The 21198-nt window shown below is 39.0% G+C and overlaps 1 protein-coding gene across 3 annotated transcripts in view; it reads left to right on the forward strand.

The window, feature by feature from the left end:
• The window catches only part of chico (insulin receptor substrate 1 chico), a 172665-nt gene that overhangs the window by 132543 nt on the left and 18924 nt on the right, over nucleotides 1-21198 (forward strand). Inside the window, exon 9 of one of the 3 annotated variants that reach the window (XM_068302385.1) lies at nucleotides 9635-10112. The exons of the other annotated variants lie outside the window; for them this stretch is intronic. Coding sequence (XP_068158486.1) covers nucleotides 9635-9725 — 91 coding nt within the window. The 3' untranslated portion in view covers nucleotides 9726-10112. Of the gene's footprint in view, nucleotides 1-9634; nucleotides 10113-21198 lie in introns of those variants that run through there. 3 annotated transcript variants of the gene reach the window in all.

Consider the following 21198-nt stretch of genomic DNA (forward strand, 5'->3'; position numbering starts at 1 on the left):
TACATCTCTTGTTCATATATTCCTCCAGCTTCTGATATCATGATCTACGTGCACCATGCTGATGCTTTACGAACTATTTTTGGTCGTCTTAAAGATCGTGATGTTCTTATAGTTTTAGGTGATTTTAACTTGCCTAATATTTCTTGGCTTGTTGATGATAATCTATCTTTCTTAATTCCTTCATCTCAACATGTTTTTCTTGATAGCCTACTTGAATGTCCACTATATCAGTTGAATTCTTTCCTTAACTGTTCTAAAAGAATCCTTGATCTTGTTTTTGTCTCTGATCCCACTGTTAGTGCTGTATCGCAAACACAGCCACTAGTGAAACCTGAAGATCCTTATCATCCTACCATTGAAGTTACTATTTCTTACAATTCCGTTACTAATTTATTTAAAAACATCTCAAATTCTCGTCGTAGATGTTTTCGTAAAACAAATTTCAATCTTCTTAACAGCCTTATTTTCTCTTTTGATTGGTCGTTTCTATTTGAGTGCTGCGATATAGATTGTGCAGTGAAGTTTCCAGCTCGCCAGTCTGGACACGTAGGCTCTCTAATCTTCGTAACAGTAAATCGAGATATTTTAAAAGATTTAAAAAAAACTTATTCGCGACTTGACTATGCAAATTATTGTATAGCCAAATCTCAATTTTGTCTTTTAAATACTCAATGCTACAACAATTATCTCGTTCGCTGTAATGCTGAATTTTATAATAACCCCAAAAGATTTTACAACTTTGTCAATTCCAAAAGACGCTCTAATGTACTACCTTCCACCTTCAGACTTAACGACCAGTCTGCTAATAATGATTTAGATATTGCAGATCTGTTTGCTAAATTTTTTCAGTCGACATATTCTACTACTGTTTCGGATCCCACACCCTATCCCTTTTCAATCCCACATTTAAATTGTATGTTTTTTCACATTATTACTGAAGACTGTATTCTCTCTAGCTTGTCATCTATGAAGTCTTCCTTCGTTCCCGGGCCTGATAATATACCTAGTTGCATCCTTAAAATGTGTTCGATTTCCCTATCTAAGCCTTTAGCTCGGTTATTCTTTATATCGAGTGAGACTTGTAGATTTCCTGATATTTGGAAGGAGTCTTTTATTATTCCGCTTTTTAAAAAGGGTAGCAAATCGGATGTTTCCAACTACCGTGGCATTGCCAAACTTTCGGCAATACCTAAACTGTTTGAGAAAATTATTACGTCTTCCCTTCAATATCTATCCAGATCCACTATTTCTCCTTGCCAGCATGGTTTCATGAAAGGTCGTTCGTCGCTTACCAACCTTTTAGAATTGACTACCCTTGTACACCATGGCTTCCGTAAAAAGTGTCAAACTGATGTTATTTATACTGACTTCAGTAAGGCTTTTGATACGGTTGATCATTCTTTGCTTCTCGCGAAACTTAACATCATGGGTTTTTCACCAAAATTATTGGGTTGGTTAAAGTCGTATCTTATTGGCAGAACCCAAAAGGTGTCTTTTCGTTCCTCGATATCTAAAACTGTTCGAGTTACGTCAGGTGTACCCCAAGGCAGTCATCTGGGCCCACTATTATTTACATTGTTTATAAATGATTTGCCTTTGGCCTTGGCTCATTCACGCGTGCTCATGTTTGCGGATGACGTCAAGATTTGTTATTCCTATAATGAACCTTCTTTCCAACAGTACTTGCAATCAGATCTCGATGCGTTCTGTGATTGGTGCCACGTTAATAAATTACACCTTAATGCCTCTAAGTGTTCTTTTATGACTTTCAGTCGTTTGTCTCCGCTCCTAGCTCATTACTCTATTAAGTCTGTTCTGTTAGATTGTGTTCCATCATTCAAAGACTTAGGCGTTATGTTTGACCCTAAACTTTCATTTAATGTTCATATTTCTTCAATTGTCAACAGAGCAAGCAGCCTTCTCGGCTTCATTAAACGTTGGGCCAAAGAATTTAATGATCCCTATGTAACAAAGGTTTTATACACTTCGTTAGTTCGCCCTACTCTAGAATATTGCTCGCCAGTGTGGAACCCGCAATATGATGTTCACCAGCGTAGTATTGAATCGATACAGAAGCAATTCCTTAAGTTTGCGCTCGCGGTCTAAATTGGGACCCGGGTCTTCGCCTACCTTCTTATTCCGACAGACTTCTTCTTATTAATCTTCCTTCACTTGGCATCAAAACTGAGCACTTTACTAAAAGAAGATAATACACCGTCAGCAGCACCTCTAATTTTATTTCTAATTATTGTTACCGCCCGAAAATGTCGTGGGCTTCCATCAAATTCTTTGAAAATCTCGTACACATTATGTGCCGCCTCTCGCCAAGACACATTTGACCCGGGTTGGCCGGAAAATTCGGGAAGAGTTTTCACAGCATCGAGCGTTTCCTCACATTTTATTCCAGGAACAATTTTCACTTTTTCCCACTTTTTCGCTGTCGGCTTATTAGTAATGCCGTTTATTTGATTTTTAATATTGTTTAATTCGTTTTCAAACTCTCTTCGAGTATTTTCAACTGCTTCCCCTACTAACAATCTAACCTGATCTGCATTCATTTTTAAGCTAATCTCGTTTAAATTTAGTTGTCCGAAAAAATATTCTAGTTCAAGCAAGGAAGAGTCGCACATGAAAAATTATAGTTCATGGTTTTTTTTTACAAAAAAAAATTTAAATGAAAATTAAAATAATTGTTGCAAAAAAAAATTATTTTTTTTTTTTTTGCACGTGTTGGAGAAAATTCATACACTGTGAGCAGAAAACTTACAAAAAATTTGATGAATTTTAATTTCTTTATTCAGTTTTGCGAAGATTTTTCCGTAGTTTCCAGTTTTCCGTTGTTACAGGTTTTTCCGTTGGTACAGGTTTTTCCGTTGGGCGCCAGTTAATAATTTCGTTGCTTTCCAATTTATTTAGGTTATTTATTTAGTTAGGTTAATTTATAAGTATTAGACATCTACCGCTTTAGCATTGCGTGTAGTGCCTTTTGAGTTCTTTTTGATACTGCTTTCGCACACGTGGGTGCGGGCTTCAAGCCTATCGAGCTCAAGCTGCTATCAGCTGCAATATACAAGCTTTGTGGGACCAAAGCCTCGAGTGATAACTGTAGAGCTGGATATCACCTGCGAGCTGCGCAAGCTTTGGAGTCTTAAAGCTTTATATGATAACTTATATGCAAGCCTACGTGCAAAATTCTGTAGCTCTTACGGTCTAGGAGGAGTTTGCGTTGATCCAGACGGACGGACGGACATGGCTATTTGAACTCGTCTCGTCGTGCTGATCAAGAATATATATACTTTGTATGGTCGGAGATGCTTCGTACTAAGCGTTGCACACTTCTGACCAACATTAATATGTATACCCTTTTTGCAAGGGTATAAAAACAATTTTCCACACAGTTAAAACTGAGAGTACAAACTTTGTATTTGTTGGAAAACTGTAAACGAGCAACTAGGCAAAAACTCTGGTTTCATGTTTTTTTTAATATAAAGCATACTATGATCACAGCAGGATTTGTGCACACGTCTCGTGTATATCAATAAAATAAATCAAAGAAGTTAAATTCGGCTATGCCAAGTTTATATACCCTTACAGTCCTTGACAATAATAATTTTACATGTTCAAAAAAAAATTCATCAATTCATCAATATACAAACAAAACAATTTTACTCTTCATACTACACAAATTCTTCTTCCCTCATTCCTTAAGCAAAGCAACGCACGCATACACATACAGTTTATGTAGTATTGCGTCTGTGTGTATGCATGTGCTCTGTTAGTTTGATGATGACGTAGTAGGCAGCAAGCACTCTGCCGGCGGGGGTTGGACCGATTTATATTGACTGTAACTTGTGTTCTTTTTATCCGATCGGATTGAAATTTTGGAATCTGAGTTTTTATATCTAATACTATCATCGTAGAAAATTTCATGGGGATACTCCAATTTTTATGAAAATGTTTCTTTTAAAGCTATATGATATAGTGATGCAATCCTGACAATTTTCTTACTTTATCTCACCCAGGTAATAAAAAGCCCATAAAAAAAATTTCATCACGATAGCTCAATTTTATAATACCCTCCGCAAAGGTATAAAAATTACTACCTTTTTGGGATGCGCTGTTATTTTATTTGATCGCTAGATTTTATATTTAGTTGTCACTGAATATTGACCTATCATAATTTTCCTGGTCTTTTCAAGACTGCAAAACTTGACGTTAAATAAAAAAAAAAAAAATATATATATATATATTTACAAATAGTCTAGTATATATAAGCCAACATACAAAATTTGCTCTGTAGCTCTTCCGGTCTAGGAGAAGTTTGCGGTGATCTAGACGGGCGGACGGACGTTACATGGCTACATGAACTCGTCTCGTCGTGCTGAACAATATATTAATTCATTTTATATGTAAGGAGATGCTTCTGACCAAAATTAATATACCCTTTTAGCTAGGGTCTAATTAGAAGAGCAAGTCGGTATAAAATATGGAACTAGTTGGTCACGCGGTTTCAGAGAAAAAAGCCCGGCTAAGCTTCGCTCTTCCTGAGCCAGAATTATGTAACGCCGACTATGGCCATTTGCACAGCAGAGAAGGAGACGTTTCCGTCCCCATAAAGTATATATATTTTCTTGATCAGCATGAGAAGCTGAGTCGATATAGCCATGTCCGTCTGTCATGTTTGTGCAAATCAACTTCACGCCGCCATCTTTAGAGCTATCGGATTGAAACTATTTAATATTTGAGCTTCTTATAACCCGGAGCAGATAAAGTATGAAAATAGTCAGGATCGGACCACTATATCATATAGTTCTAGAAGAAACATAAACAAAGAAATTGGAGTATCTCTATGAAATTTACTAATATGATAGTTTTGGTTATAAAAAATTAGATACCAAATTTCAATAAATACTAAGTTGCAACAACAAAGTGCGTAATTTTTACAAAAGCCATGTCCACTAATTCGGGCCCAAGCTCTCTCGATCCCCAACAGCAACAGCTACTAGAACTAATTGTACAACAACAACGTGAGCGTCGACTCTCGGTCCAACGCAACAACGCGTACTTTTCGGTGGTGTCGCCGACCCTACTGAATGCTAACGTAAGCAATAACACCGAAAGTGCCAGCCACTCAGCAATCAAAAGCAACTTACCATGGAGAGAGCAGTGTGCTTCTCCATCAATAACGATAACACAATAGTAAACCCAACGACTTCTGTCCAAACTGGAATGGATAGATATATTCAAATAACTAAGCGGAAGCTAAGCCCGCAAAAGAAAAAAAGTGGCAACACGCCGAAAATAACCAAACCAAATGAACGAGTAGCACCCCTTAGCGGGAATCGTTTTAAAATTCTTGCCGATCTGCAAGATGATCAAGCCGGCGCTGTAGATAAAGCTAAATCGGCTAGACCACCCCCCCTTATACATCCGTGGAGCCAACTGCAGCGCCCTGATTTCGAAGCTAGTAGAAACAGTAGGGGCAAATAACTTTGTTGTAACCCCTCTCAATAGGGGTAACATTAAAGAAATTAAATGTCAAACCCAAACTGAGGAAAATTTCCGCATCATCGAAAAGTACCTCCGTAATGCTAACATCAACTTCTATACCTACCAACTAAAAAGCAGTAAAGGGCTCCAGGTTGTGTTGAAGGGGATTAAGCCATAGGTCCCTACTCAAGAAATAGTAGACGCGTTGGTCGAAAAAGGGTTTGCTGTCAAATCCGTTGTCAACATCATCAATAGGAACAAAGTCGCACAGCCGCTCTTTAAAATCGAGCTCCAACCAGATGCAGAGCGGTCGAAGCCAAATGAAGTGCACCCAATCTACAACTTACAGCTCCTATTGCACAGAAGAATCACCGTAGAGGAGCCCTATAAGAGACACCAACCACCGCAGTGTAAAAACTGCCAGGAATACAACCACACCTCTAACAACTGCAATCTCAGGTCAGTGTGTGTTGGCTGTGGCGAACATCATAAAGATGGCATTTGCACCAAGGACAGAAACAATGTCGCACTAAGATTATGCAGTAACTGTGGAGGGAACCACACGGCCAACTACAGAGGATGTCCTGTCTTCAAGGATCTTAAATCTCACCTAAACGGGCGCAAACCCCCAGCTGGACCAAAAATCACCGTCAACGCCTCTAAAACTACACCAGAGGTATTCTTCGCCAAGGCTGTTAGATCATCTAACATGCCTGCTACATACAGTCCTAGTGTATCCTTCGCTAGTGTGCTCCGAACTGGACAGACGGAGCCCGCAAAAGAGACCCCGTCACTCCACCATCTACAGAATCCGCAACCTAGCGCACCAGAGCTTGGCCAGCAAACTCCAAGTGGCTTAGAAGCCCTATTGATCTCACTCAATCAAAACATGACCACTTTTATGACGTTCATGCAAAACTGTATGCACGAACTAATGCGGAATCAAAACCTTCTTATCCAGAAGCTTATCGAGAATAAATAATAACTTCCCTACGTCTATGCCTTTGGAATGCTAACGGCATCTCCAAGCACAAAAATGAACTGCAACTATTCCTAGACTCAAGTGAAATCGAAGTTTTGCTGATATCGGAAACACATTTAACATCGAAAAATAGTTTTCAAATACCAAAATATACCTTCTACGCAACAAACCATCCAGACGGAAACTGGTATCCTAATCAAAAACCGTATAAAACACTCGTTCCTCAACAGATTTGAAACACAGCACCTACAAGCAACTGCTATAACCGTCCAAACCAGCTGCGGCAACACTACATTGGTTGCCCTGTACTGCCCACCACGCTTCTCAATCTCTGAAAAGGAATTTACCGATTTCTTTAACACACTCGGAGATCGCTTCATTGCAGCAGGGGACTATAACGCCAAACATACGCACTGGCGATCTCTCCTGGTAAATCCTAAAGGCAAGCAGTTGTACAACACAATAGTCAACCCTCTCAATAAGATGGATTGCGTCTCACCGGTTAGGCCTACTTATTGGCCCACAGATCCACAGAAAGTGCCTGACTTGATTGATTTCGCAGTAACCAAGAGGATTCCACGTAATCGGATCACTGCGGATACACTGCTAGATTTAACTTCCGATCACTCTCCAGTATTATTCACACTATTAACAAGACCTCAAGTACTTGATCGCCCATATAGGCATACAAACAACAAAACAAATTGGCTTAAATTTAAAATGTACATGAGTGCCCACATTGACTGTTCGCCGAAACTGGATGCTGCAGAGGGCATTGATATGTGCGTCTCTACACATGAGTCTATGATGGCAGCTGCAGCAAGAGTATCTACTCCACCTGCCTCTTCTTACACTAAACCTGTTGACAGGCCTACGAACCGGCGGATAGAACAATTAGTAACGGAAAAACGACGTCTAAGAAGAGAATGGCAGATTACTCGCTCACCAGCAGCAAAACTTCGCCTAAGGCATGCTAATCGCAACCTCTCCAAGGCGTTAAGACAAGAGGAGAGCTGGGCTCAAAGAAAATACATAGAAAAGCTCAGCCCAACCAGCACTAAACATCCTCTGTGGAAAGCCCACCCAACTTTAAGCGCTCCTACAGAGACAATTTCACCGATAAGGAGTCAAACCGGTGGATGGGCCCGCAGTGACGAAGAGAGGGCATCCGTATTTGCCACACATCTTAAAATGGTTTTCCAGCCAAATCCAACATCAAACTCATCTGTACTTCCCCCTTCGAGCACACTAACGGATAGTGAGTACTCGGAACTCCAATCGGACGAGATCACTGCAGTTATTAAAAACCACATAAAGCCAAAAAAAGCCCCTGGCCATGACCTAATCACACCGAAAATGATCCTGGAACTCCCTATCATTGCCATACAATACATCTGCAAACTGTTCAACGCTATAATAAGAATTGGCTACTTCCCAAGAACATGGAAAAGGTCCACTATCATCATGATTCCTAAAGTGGGAAAGGACAAAACCCAGCCATCATCCTATAGGCCAATTAGTTTGCTGCCATGTTTTTCGAAGCTTTTTGAAAAGGTCCTGCAGATCCGACTAAACTCATTTCTGGCATCGGAGAACACAATCCCTTCACACCAGTTCGGCTTCCGCGAAAAACATGGTACAATTGAACAAGTCAATCGCATAACATCCGAAATACGAACAGCATTCGAACTAAAAGAATACTGTGCGGCTGTCTTTCTCGACGTTGCCCACGCTTTCGATAGAGTTTGGATGGAGGGTCTCATGGAATCTTACCTTTACAATAGGCAAATCGCTGTAAGATGTTACGGCTCCGTCTCGGCTGACTTTGAAATCAAAGCTGGTGTACCGCAAGGCAGTGTACTCGGCCCATTGCTCTACCTGCTGTACACTGCAGACTTACCAAGGAGTTTAGGACTTACAACGTCCGCTTTTGCCGATGACACGGCAATCCTCAGCAGATCCAAATGCCCAATACAAGCCTCTGCAAAATTAGAGAAACACCTCAAGGTGGTAGAGGAATGGCTAGCAACCTGGCGTATCCGGGTCAACGAGCAGAAATGCAAACATGTTACATTTACGCTTAACAGAAGAAACTGTCCAGCACTAATGCTAAACAACGTACCAATTCCTCAAGCCGTGGATGTCACTTACCTTGGCATCCACCTAGACAGAAGACTAACTTGGCGCAAGCACATCGAAGCAAAAAAGTCACAGATTAAACTGAAAGCGAGTAGCCTACATTGGATCATCAATGCTCGGTCCCCTCTACGTCTGGAGTATAAAGTCCTCCTATACAACTCCGTACTGAAACCCATCTGGACTTACGGTGCCGTACTATGGGGAAATGCAAGTACCAGCAATGTCGATATTATACAAAGAGCGCAGTCGAAGATTTTAAGATCAATCACGGGGGCCCCGTGGTATATACGGAACGACAACATTCAAAATGATATAAATATACCTAGCGTAAAATCTGAAATAGGTAGTCAACATCTAAAGTATTCTGCGAAACTGGATGCACACCCAAATGTTCTTGCCAATTCCCTTACGCGAACTAATAATAGAACTCGTCTTAAAAAAAATGACAGACCAACCCAATAACAAGTGATTCGGGCCACCTGCAATATCCCCAGGATTTATCTTAAGTACTAGATTAAGAAAAATATCTCAAACTTGTTGTTAGGCTCTAATTTAAGAGTAGATTCAACAAATATATATTAAACGTTAAAAACAAAAAAAAAAAAATTTCAATCAGATTGGATAAATAAACCACAAGTTACAGTCAATATAAATCGACAGTGCTGCAGTCAGTCTACTACGTCATTGAAATCCACAGAGCAGCTGAGAAATTCACAAACACACAGACTAAACGCTACATAAACTGTAGGTGTATGCGTGCCAATCGCAGCATACAGCATGGGGAAGAAGAAGAAGTTGAAATGGAAATTATATTTGGAAGGGTTGATACAGAAAAAGAATTTGGAACAAGTAAAAATATTTTGACCAAGAATTGCAAGGGTATATAAACTTCGGCACAGCCGAACTTAGCTTCTTTAATAATTTATAAATAAATACTAAGCATTGCTATAATAATAATATTCGATAGTTTTACATTTAATTTTTGTTCCAATTTTGGGTATGTTTAAAATACATTTTTTTCAGTTTTGTTTCATCGTTGAAGTTGTATATATTACCGGCCATGCCGGTTCGTGCCATTCCGTTAAAAAAAAAGAAAAAAATCAATTTTAATTAATCAGCTGTTAGAGTCGGATGAGGCAGCGTATGGCCTCTTCAAGTTGCTGTGGTCTTGAGCGTGATGATCTGGACCGAGTCTGTTTTCTGGTTGCGGTGCGTTTCTAGTCTGGCGGGATGAGGACTGTTGAGTCGGATTTCCTTTTTTATATATGTATGGACTTAATGATTGAAGGGAACTTTTCGTCGGTTCTAGTCGGTTGTATAGAAACTGGATGCTTTCATCTGTGTAAAATAGCCTTTCTGCTGCAATGATAAGTCCATTTAGTGCGTTATCGATAAGAGGGTTTAAGTCGTTGGCACTGTTTTTTTTTAGCGGGAGTGCCAGCTTAGCCAGCTGTTGCCTTTAAGGACCTCTTATATTTAATAGACGTAGTCGTACAACGCTCAGTACGAACAAGTGACCCATATGACACCAGGCCCGGGCCTGTTACGAATGACCCTAAGTAAAGTTAATGTTACAACCTCTACCCACTCCGTATTACATATATGAACATAAATTAAACTAAAGAAATATAAAATATTAAATGTAATAAGATAATAGGTTACATATAAAAAGAAAACAGGATAGGTTAAAATAAAGATGATTGTTGTGGAATTGGCCGTGGTTTTTTATTATTATATATTTTTTTAGAGAGCTTTATTGTTTTATTTTTTTTAGGCACGTTTTTCTTCGCCATCGTTTTTATACAGAGTGCGACCATCTCTTTACACAACAAAAATGATAATTGACTTATATACTAGATGCATGAACAGAAATGGTATTTTTCGGTAATATAGCTTAAATATAAATAAAGTGGTATTTTCTGCGACATATTTCCGCCCCCTAATGTTGAACCAAGTCTTCAGCACGATCCTTTATGTCGCGGGATTCCAGTCCTAATCTGCATAGGTTTCTTACTGGCCGACGATAAGTGTATTTTGTTGTTTTCATGTCTGCTACTCTAACTATTCCATCTTCTCCTGGGTGTGTTTTGAGTACTATTCCAATTGGCCATTCACCTCTTGGTGTCATGCATTTTACTACGACGAGTTCACCCTCTTTCAGGTTGTCGCAATTCTTTTCCCATTTCGATCTGTTAACTAAACTTGGGATATATTCCTTAATGAATCGTCTCCAGAATGCTTCCACTAACATTTGCGTCATCCTCCATGTCTTCTTTTCCCTGGATCCGTTAATTTTGCACGGTGCTTCAATAGATGCACTTTGTTGTATGATTATATCATTGGGGCATAATCCTAAACCCTCATCTGGATCATTCGATTCGAGAATATATGGTCGATTATTTACCAAATGCTCCGCTTCACAAAAAAGAGTTTGCAGCACTTCGTCAGTGGGATTACTTTCGACGGATAGTACGGCCTCTAGTGTTCTTTTAAAGCATCCAATTAGCCTTTCCCAGCAACCTCCAAAATTTGGTGAGTTCGCTGGTATAAATTTCCATTTGATTCCCTTTTGTGTTAGTTCTCCGCGCGCTGCTTGCATATCTATTTCCTTTAGAGCTTCTGTTAGTTCTCTTGAAGCGCCTCTAAGATTAGTACCATTATCGGACCATAGTGTTTTAATTTCGCCTCGCCTTGCCATCATTCGACGGATTGCCAAAATGCACGAGTCTGTAGTCAGAGAGTGTGCGATTTCCACATGTATTGCTCTAGATGTTAAGCATGTAAAGAGAACGCCAAATCGCTTTCGCAGACATTTATTGTATCTGCCGCTGGAGCCCCGACCATCTTTCGTATAGAACGGGCCGAAATAATCCATGCCAACGGATGTGAAAGGTTTTTGAAATGAAACGTTGTCGCGATGACGCCTTCTGCACGTATTATTCGGCTGTTTATGCGTAGAATTTCATCTTCACTCATAGAAAGACAATATTTAGTGAGGCGTAAACCCCCTGTGATCTTTCCAGTTTTAGCATAGATTATGTCATTGTGAAAACATTCCGCTTGGACATGGAGATACCATTTTGATAGAGACCAATTATACTCCTCCACGACGATATCGCCCCGACGGAGTTCCATCTTACAACGTTTCGCTTTCACATATTCTATAAATCTTTTGACCCATGCTGTGGCTCTTATCAGTTTTGTGAAATTCTATTCTCCAGTATTTTAAATGGGTGGTCATATTGATGAACCAGCATCATAAGCCCTGGTTCGGTTGGTGCCTTTAATTTTGGCTGTGGCCACATCTTTTTATCCAGACCAAGAAAGGCTGGACCTTGTTGCCATCTGTCTGTGGCAACTTTAATTGGCGAATCTCTTGTTATGATGTCAGCAATGTTTTCCATGGTTGGAACCCAGTTCCATTCTGCCCTCTTGGACTTTTCGCATATTTCGCTTATTCTGTTGGCTACAAAAACTTGCAGCCTTTCGTTACTGTTTATCCATGAAATCACTGTTTGGGAGTCTGTCCAGAAAAACCTTTCATCAAATTTTAGATGTATTTCGTTTTCAATAGTTTCCGCCAGTCTACATCCCATCACAGCTGCCAATGTTTCCAGTTTTGGAATGGTAACATGTTTCAAAGGTGAGACTCGAGCCCGAGATGCTATAAGCATGACGTCATATTTTGTTGCATATATGAACATAAATTAAACTAAAGAAATATAAAATATTAAATGTAATAAGATAATAGGTTACATATAAAAAGAAAACAGGATAGGTTAAAATAAAGATGATTGTTGTGGAATTGGCCGTGGTTTTTTATTATTATATATTTTTTTAGAGAGCTTTATTGTTTTATTTTTTTAGGCACGTTTTTCTTCGCCATCGTTTTTATACGGAGTGCGACCATCTCTTTACACAACAAAAATGATAATTGACTTATATACTAGATGCATGAACAGAAATGGTATTTTTCGGTAATATAGCTTAAATATAAATAAAGTGGTATTTTCTGCGACATATTTCCGCCCCCTAATGTTGAACCAAGTCTTCAGCACGATCCTTTATGTCGCGGGATTCCAGTCCTAATCTGCATAGGTTTCTTACTGGCCGACGATAAGTGTATTTTGTTGTTTTCATGTCTGCTACTCTAACTATTCCATCTTCTCCTGGGTGTGTTTTGAGTACTATTCCAATTGGCCATTCACCTCTTGGTGTCATGCATTTTACTACGACGAGTTCACCCTCTTTCAGGTTGTCGCAATTCTTTTCCCATTTCGATCTGTTAACTAAACTTGGGATATATTCCTTAATGAATCGTCTCCAGAATGCTTCCACTAACATTTGCGTCATCCTCCATGTCTTCTTTTCCCTGGATCCGTTAATTTTGCACGGTGCTTCAATAGATGCACTTTGTTGTATGATTATATCATTGGGGCATAATCCTAAACCCTCATCTGGATCATTCGATTCGAGAATATATGGTCGATTATTTACCAAATGCTCCGCTCCGCTCCGTTTCCAGTTTTGGAATGGTAACATGTTTCAAAGGTGAGACTCGAGCCCGAGATGCTATAAGCATGACGTCATATTTTGTTGCGGCTTTTGCACCCTTGTAACTTACTCGAATATATGCTGCTGCAGCGTATGCTTTACTGCTAGCGTCTCAAAAAACGTGTAGTTCGACTTTCGTAGCAATAGATAAATGTTGGGAGTAACATCTTGGTATACTAACATCATGTAGTCTTTTCAGATCGTTTAACCACTCTTGCCACTTTTTGACAGGGTCGCCTTTAATCAAATCATCCCATCCAATGCTAAGTTCCCAAATACTACGCATCAAGATCCGACCTTTTATTGTTACTGGAGTCACCATTCCCAAGGGATCATATATTGAGTTGACTTCTGCAAGCACCTTTCTTTTTGTAGGCATCCTTGTTCCATTCAGTATATCCTCGCTTATACTGTGCCTTGTAGTTGTCGAGAAAATAAATATGTCTCTTGGTGCGTCCCAAATCATGCCGAGAACCTTTTGAGATTTGTCTTATTTTCTGTAAGACATCATGATTATTACAAATAAAATTTCGAATTTGAAAATGTCCCGCTGCGTGTATTTTAATTACTGCATGAATTATCTCAACAGCTTCTCGAACTGTTGTTTTTGAATCCAGATAGTCGTCGACGTAATGATTTTCAATGATGGCTTGAGCTGCTTTTGGTGCCTCACTTTTATGTATCTCTGCATTGTGGTTTTTTACAAATTGTGCTATAAATGGTGAGGAGGTTGCTCCGAATATCATTGACGTCATCTGGTAGACTGTTGGTGGTATTTAGGTATTCATATTTCTACATAAAAAGCATTGTGAGACTGCATCTTCTTTGGCGATTTTTACCTGGTTGAACATTTCTTTAATATCTACAGCAAAGGCTATTGTGCTTAATCTAAATCTTATTAGCACGCCTACGATTGATGAAAGCCAATCCGGCCCAGCTAGGAGACTTTCGTTTAAGGAAGTGCCATTACAAATAGCTGCTGCGTCGAACACTACTCGAACTACAAAATGTGGCAGGAACCACAGTTTTGGGGATTTAACCAAGTTGACATTAGTGACTATTTTTGCATAACCATTCTTGAGTAGCTTCTCCACTTCCTTTTGGTACGCTCGCGCTAGTTCGCTGTTTTTGTTCAGTTTTCTCTCTAAACATTTTAGTCTTTGTTTTGCCATTTGGCGACTATCGGGGAGTTCCACCATGTCGCTTTTCCAGGGTAAGTTTACCTGATATTGTCCATTTACTCTTATTATAGATGAGGATATCTTGCTAATAGCCAATTTTTCTTCTGTTGATTTAGTTTTGTCCGTTGCTGGTTTACAGACACCAAATCCTTCTATGCTAAATTGGTTTTTAAGCATATCGCCCAGATGTTCAGCATCAATAGGGCAGCATACAAAGTCTGCTTCTCTTACTTTTGCTTTTATCGGACCGTGTATGACCCATCGGAGCTTGGTTTTTGCCATAATCGAACCCTTTGGATCTACATTTAGTATGGTTTGAGTTGTAAGGAGTGTTGCATGTCGTTGTCCAATGAGGAGATGAGGCTGAAGATTCCGAATCGAGTTCAATTTTGCAATTTTTGTATATGGAAATTCTTTCTGTATAGCTTCGTAATCGAATCGTTGATTTGGTAAATTCAAATCCTTGATAAGACGTACATTTTGAAGCTTCTGAATTTTGCTATCGCCAGTAATAGCAATATCTGCGATTTCTGAAGTTTCATCATATCTAGAGATTCCTTCATTCCATCCAAAGCAATACGGTTCAGGTTTCCCAATTATTCCAACCTCACGTGCTACATTAATATCCAACATTGTTGTTGTGCTCCCATCGTCGAGAAAAGCCAGAATTTCTTTTTCACCAGTTGGACCGTATAATAATATAACTGGTAACATTTTAAGAATTGCTGCTTCTTGGACTTCTTGAATGCATCCGCTAATAGCTTGCGGCAAGGATTGTAGATGAGGCTGTTTTGCCTTATGTAGTAAGCGATGATGATATCGTTCACAGTTGTCGATCTTGCATTGCTTACGATTATTGCATTGTCCCTTATGAAATTTTAGGCATGTGAAGCAGGCGTTACTTGTGCTTGCGTAATCCCATCGTTTCTTCACTTTTGCTTTTCTGAATTTACTACATTTATCAAGGGAATGCTTGTCCTCATCACAAATAAAACACTTTCGTGATTGAATTTTTGACCCGAATTTCTTGTGTGCATCATTATCTACGGTATTGATTGTAATTTTCTTCTTATAGAAACATATATCATGATACAATCTCGACTGCTCCTGCGTCTATTCAGCAAATATTTCAAAATTACATTCTGCAGCTCTTAATTTTCGAGCGTTTAAAAATGATCCCCATTCTCGAAGAAAACTTTCATCTAGCCGCTCAATTAGGGTTGCAAGCAACTTTTGTGTATCGATGAACTTGCATTGTACAAACTCCAGCGCTGAATTGATATTTTGAACAGAGCAGTTGAACTCGTGAAAATCTCCAATTTCCTTTACATATTTTATTTCCCGTGCTTTTGCCATCAGTTCGAACGCCACATTTTCTGGAGCTCCGTATATGTTGTCCAAAATGGCTAGAATTTTCGATGGCTCCTTGGCCGACATCAACAAAATGTCAACCTTCTTACGCGCTGCCCCTTTCAGTGACTTATCGAGACGATATACATTCTCTTCTCCAGAATACTGACACTCGCTTCCCGATTTTATGAACTGCGTCTTAAAATGTCGCCAAGCCAACTGAGAGGAACCTTAAAATCCAGATTTTTATTGCCTAAGCTTTGTCTGGCTAACATGGTGATTACAGTGCTTTGTATGTTGTTGTCGCCGTTGGAGATCGATAGCGATTCATTTATCGGGTGGTCTCCATCAGACATGACAGATTTTTGGGAGGAGGTAGACGAACGAATCAGTGCTACAGTAGTGTTCACAGTATGTTTTTTGTTCACCAAAGCTTCCGCCGTACGAAATGGCGTCATAAATTTTTGAGGCCATCTCGGTACAGTCTATTCCTTTTTGCGGCGAAATTTCTAGGAATTGGCATACTCGTTGCAAAGCGTTTGCGCCCAGCTCTTTCGAGATGCAGTCGATGTGTTCCAGCCTCTTTTTGGAATCGTAAGGTAAACACTTGAATTTTCGTAGTTCGCGCTTCACGAAATTATCTCTAACAAATTTTGTATATATGGCGAAATGAACGTCGCGCAATTCTTGTGACTTCAACGCCTCCAATTTCTTTTCTACCACTTTTGGCCAACTCCACATTTTTATTAACTATTGTGGACTGTATTATGCGCGTTAATGATCCGTCTCGAAGGACTAATTTTATGTTGTGGAATTGGCCGTGGTTTTTTATTATTATATATATTTTTTTTATTGTTTTATTCTTTTAGGCACGTTTTTCTTCGCCATCGTTTTTATACAGAGTGTGACCATCTCTTTATACAACAAAAATGATAATTGACTTATATACTAGATTCATTAACAGAAATGGTATTTTTCGGTAATATAGCTTAAATATAAATAAATTGGTATTTTCTGCGACAATGATTACAACTAATTACAAGCGAAGGACAGAATCGCAGTTTTTATACCCGGAAGCGATGTTTCGGAACCGATAACATGCCAAAGTCTGTTGTAGTCACTACATAGTATACGAAAAGGTTCATGCAGAGAAAAGTTAGTAGTGCAAGTGGGAAGTATAAGCGGTGTAAAATTGCGGGTCCTTCTAGATGGAACAGAAATGTTAATTTGGCTTAACAGCTCGGAAGAGTCAATCTCACCATTCAAAAGTTTGTAAAGAAAAGTTACACTAAGCATTGTTCTACGATTAGTTCAAGAAGGAAGGTTAATTAACTGAAGTCAACTAAAATAAGATGGAAGTTGTACAGTTGGATCCCAGCGCAAATTACGAAAGGCAAAGAGTAAAAACTGTTTTTGTACAGATTCTAATTTGTTTTGATAAAACTCATATTGAGGAGACCAAACACAAGATCGATACTCCAATATGGGGCGAACTAAAGAAGTAAAGTTATAAGATATGAATCCTCGACATCTGTCCCAGTCTTGGGATTGCGAGCAGTGATAAAGGTCGTGACTTGGATTTCGGTCTATTATATTTGGGTTGGCGTCGGTTCTGTCCAGCACAGAGACTTTATTAACTTTTGTGAGTCATCGTTGAGTGCTCAGATCTATTGGTTTGTCGTTTAATGAAACGTGATTCTATAGTCCGTGCGTATGAGCACGCGGCAGGTACGCAGCGTGAGTTTTCTTTGTGTGTTTTTTCCGTCAACCCGGATCTATTAATGATTGAAGACAGATTGTTTTACCCTCATAAAAGACATGCTGATACATTTTGCATTGCAAATACCAAATTTGATCAAAATCAGACTAAAAATAGACAAGTTATGCGTATAAACGTTTTTCCATAAGGCCGGAGTTGGCCGTTGGCTGGTGGGGGCACTAGGGTGGTAATAAGCTTGGTTGAACGAGATACTAAGCTATGCTAAGGTATACATGCTATATACGTAAATTTGAAATATAATATTAATTTTGGTCAGAAGTGTGCAACGCATGGAACGAAGCATCTCCGACCATACAAAGTATATACATATATTCTTGATTAGCACGACGAGACGAGTTCAAATAGCCATGTCCGTCCGTCCGTCCGTCTGGCTCAACGCAAACTCCCCCTAAACCGTTAAAGCTACAGATTGGCATACTCGTTGCAAAGCGTTTGCGCCCAGCTCTTTCGGGATGCAGTCGATGTGTTCCAGCCTCTTTTTGGAATCGTAAGGTAAACACTTGAATTTTCGTAGTTCGCGCTTCACGAAATTATCTCTAACAAATTTTGTATATATGGCGAAATGAACGTCGCGCAATTCTTGTGACTTCAACGCCTCCAATTTCTTTTCTACCACTTTTGGCCAACTCCACATTTTTATTAACTGTTGTGGACTGTATTATGCGCGTTAATGATCCGGCTCGAAGGACCAATTTTATGTTGTGGAATTGGCCGTGGTTTTTTATTATTATATATATTTTTTTTTATTGTTTTATTCTTTTAGGCACGTTTTTCTTCGCCATCGTTTTTATACAGAGTGTGACCATCTCTTTATACAACAAAAATGATAATTGACTTATATACTAGATTCATTAACAGAAATGGTATTTTTCGGTAATATAGCTTAAATATAAATAAAGTGGTATTTTCTGCGACAATGATTACAACTAATTACAAGCGAAGAAGGACAGAATCGCAGTTTTTATACCCGGAAGCGATGTTTCGGAACCGATAACATGCCAAAGTCTGTTGTAGTCACTACATAGTATACGAAAAGGTTCATGCAGAGAAAAGTTAGTAGTGCAAGTGGGAAGTATAAGCGGTGTAAAATTGCGGGTCCTTCTAGATGGAACAGAAATGTTAATTTGGCTTAACAGCTCGGAAGAGTCAATCTCACCATTCAAAAGTTTGTAAAGAAAAGTTACACTAAGCATTGTTCTACGATTAGTTAAAGAAGGAAGGTTAATTAACTGAAGTCAACTAGAATAAGATGGAAGTTGTACAGTTGGATCCCAGCGCAAATTACGAAAGGCAAAGAGTAAAAACTGTTTTTGTACAGATTCTAATTTGTTTTGATAAAACTCATATTGAGGAGACCAAACACAAGATCGATACTCCAATATGGGGCGAACTAAAGAAGTAAAGTTATAAGATATGAATCCTCGACATCTGTCCCAGTCTTGGGATTGCGAGCAGTGATAAAGGTCGTGACTTGGATATCGGTCTATTATATTTGGGTTGACGTCGGTTCTGTCCAGCACAGAGAGTTTATTAACTTTTGTGAGTCATCCTTGAGTGCTCAGATCTATTGGTTTGTCGTTTAATGGAACGTGATTCTATAGTCCGTGCGTATGAGCACGCGGCAGGTACGCAGCGTGAGTTTTCTTTGTGTGTTTTTTCCGTCAACCCGGATCTATTAATGCTTGAAGACAGATTGTTTTACCCTCATAAAAGACATGCTGATACATTTTGCATTGCAAATACCAAATTTGATCAAAATCAGACTAAAAATAGACAAGTTATGCGTATAAACGTTTTTCCATAAGGCCGGAGTTGGCCGTTGGCTGGTGGGGGCACTAGGGTGGTAATAAGCTTGGTTGAACGAGATACTAAGCTATGCTAAGGTATACATGCTATATACGTAAATTTGAAATATAATATTAATTTTGGTCAGAAGTGTGCAACGCATGGAACGAAGCATCTCCGACCATACAAAGTATATATATTCTTGATTAGCACGACGAGACAAGTTCAAATAGTCATGTCCGTCCGTCCGTCCGTCTGGATCAACGCAAACCCCTAAACCGTTAAAGCTACAGAGCTGAAATTTTGCACGTAGGCTTGTATATACTGCAGGGGTTGTATATCTCGGATTCAGCCGGATCGGACCACTATATCATATAGCTCCCATACAAACCCCAAAGTCACGAACAGTGACTTTTCTCAATAACTCCGTTATTTTCTGTGCTATTATCGTGAAACTTAACATTAAAGAGTTTATTACGCCTATAAACTACTGTGCCAAATTTCATCAAGATCGGATGACTATATCATATAGCTTCTATAGGAACGATTGGTCGAAAACAGTGACTTTTGTAAATAACTTCGTTACTTTTAACGCGATTGCTTTCAAATTAAACATTTCTTAAATTAATATATCTGTTAATGACTGTGCTGTATTTGATAAAGATCGGGTGTCTATGTCATATAGCTCCCATAGAAACGATCGGTGGAAAACAGTGACTATGATCAATATCTTCGTTATTTCCTATGATTGTAGGCCATTCTTTCGCAAACATAAGCCTTTTTATATAAAACGTTCTTCCACATTGATGGCTAATAGGTAAGGAAAGAGTTACCAAAAAAGTTGCAAGGGTATACAAACTTTGACGCGGTCGAAATTAGCCCCGGCATTCTGGTTAAATGTGTTTTTGCGAAAAAAAAAAATTGTTCTTACACACTTGTTCAATCGTAGAACGCTCAGTGTGAACAAGTGGCCCAACGAGCACCAGGCCCGGTCCTATTACGAATGACCCTAAGAGAAGATAGTGCTTACATTCTCTACCCACTCCGACCTAAGGGCAAAGTAGTATTACTTATAAACAAAAATTAAACTAAAGAAATAGAAAATATTAAAAGTAATAAGAGAATGAGTTATACATAAAAATAGGATAGGTTAAAATAACAAGACCAGATCGCACTGTTGTTTCCGAACCGAAAATGTGGCAGTGTCTGCTGTAGTGGTTATATAGTATAAGAAAGGGTTCACGATAGGCAAAGTAAGTAGTGCAGGTACAAAGTGTAATCGGTTTGTAATTACGTGTACTTTGAGGTGGAACAAAAATATTAATCTGCTCTAACAGCTCGGAAAAGTCAATCAAGAGTCACCATTCAAAAGTTTGTCAGAAAAGTTACACCAAGCTCGATTCTACGATTAGTAAAAACTTTGTAGGTTAATTAATTTGGATACCAGGGCAAATCATAAAGGGCAAAAAGTAAAAAATTTTTTATAGATTTTAATTTATTTTGGTAAAACACATATTGAGGAGAGCAAAGACAAGATCCATTCTCCAATGTGGGACGGACTAATGAAGTATGAAGTGTCACATCTAAAACCCACTTCTGAGAATGTCGGTTGTAAATCTCATTACCCAGTAGAAGATTTTAGATGGAGAAGCTGTCAGGAAGGCTTAGGCGGGAGAGTGCGACTTTCGGAACCAATAGAAATGTGAGACTCTTACGTTTAGGTAGATAACTAATATAAATTTATTTACTAATTGAGACTTAACAATATAGAATCATTATATTCATAAACTGTCTGGTGACAGCTCGGCCAATCCTGCGTTCGGACCGCCCTCGATTCGAGTATCTTCGTCGTTAGATACATTCAATTCAGGAATATCAGTGTTCGTGGGGGGCGGAAGGATCCAAATGAAATACAAGGAGTTGGCGGGTGCCAATTT

This window comes from Drosophila tropicalis, unplaced genomic scaffold (genome assembly GCF_018151085.1).
Source record: "Drosophila tropicalis isolate 14030-0801.00 unplaced genomic scaffold, ASM1815108v1 contig_980, whole genome shotgun sequence".
In the NCBI taxonomy this organism is placed as follows: domain Eukaryota; kingdom Metazoa; phylum Arthropoda; class Insecta; order Diptera; family Drosophilidae; genus Drosophila; species Drosophila tropicalis.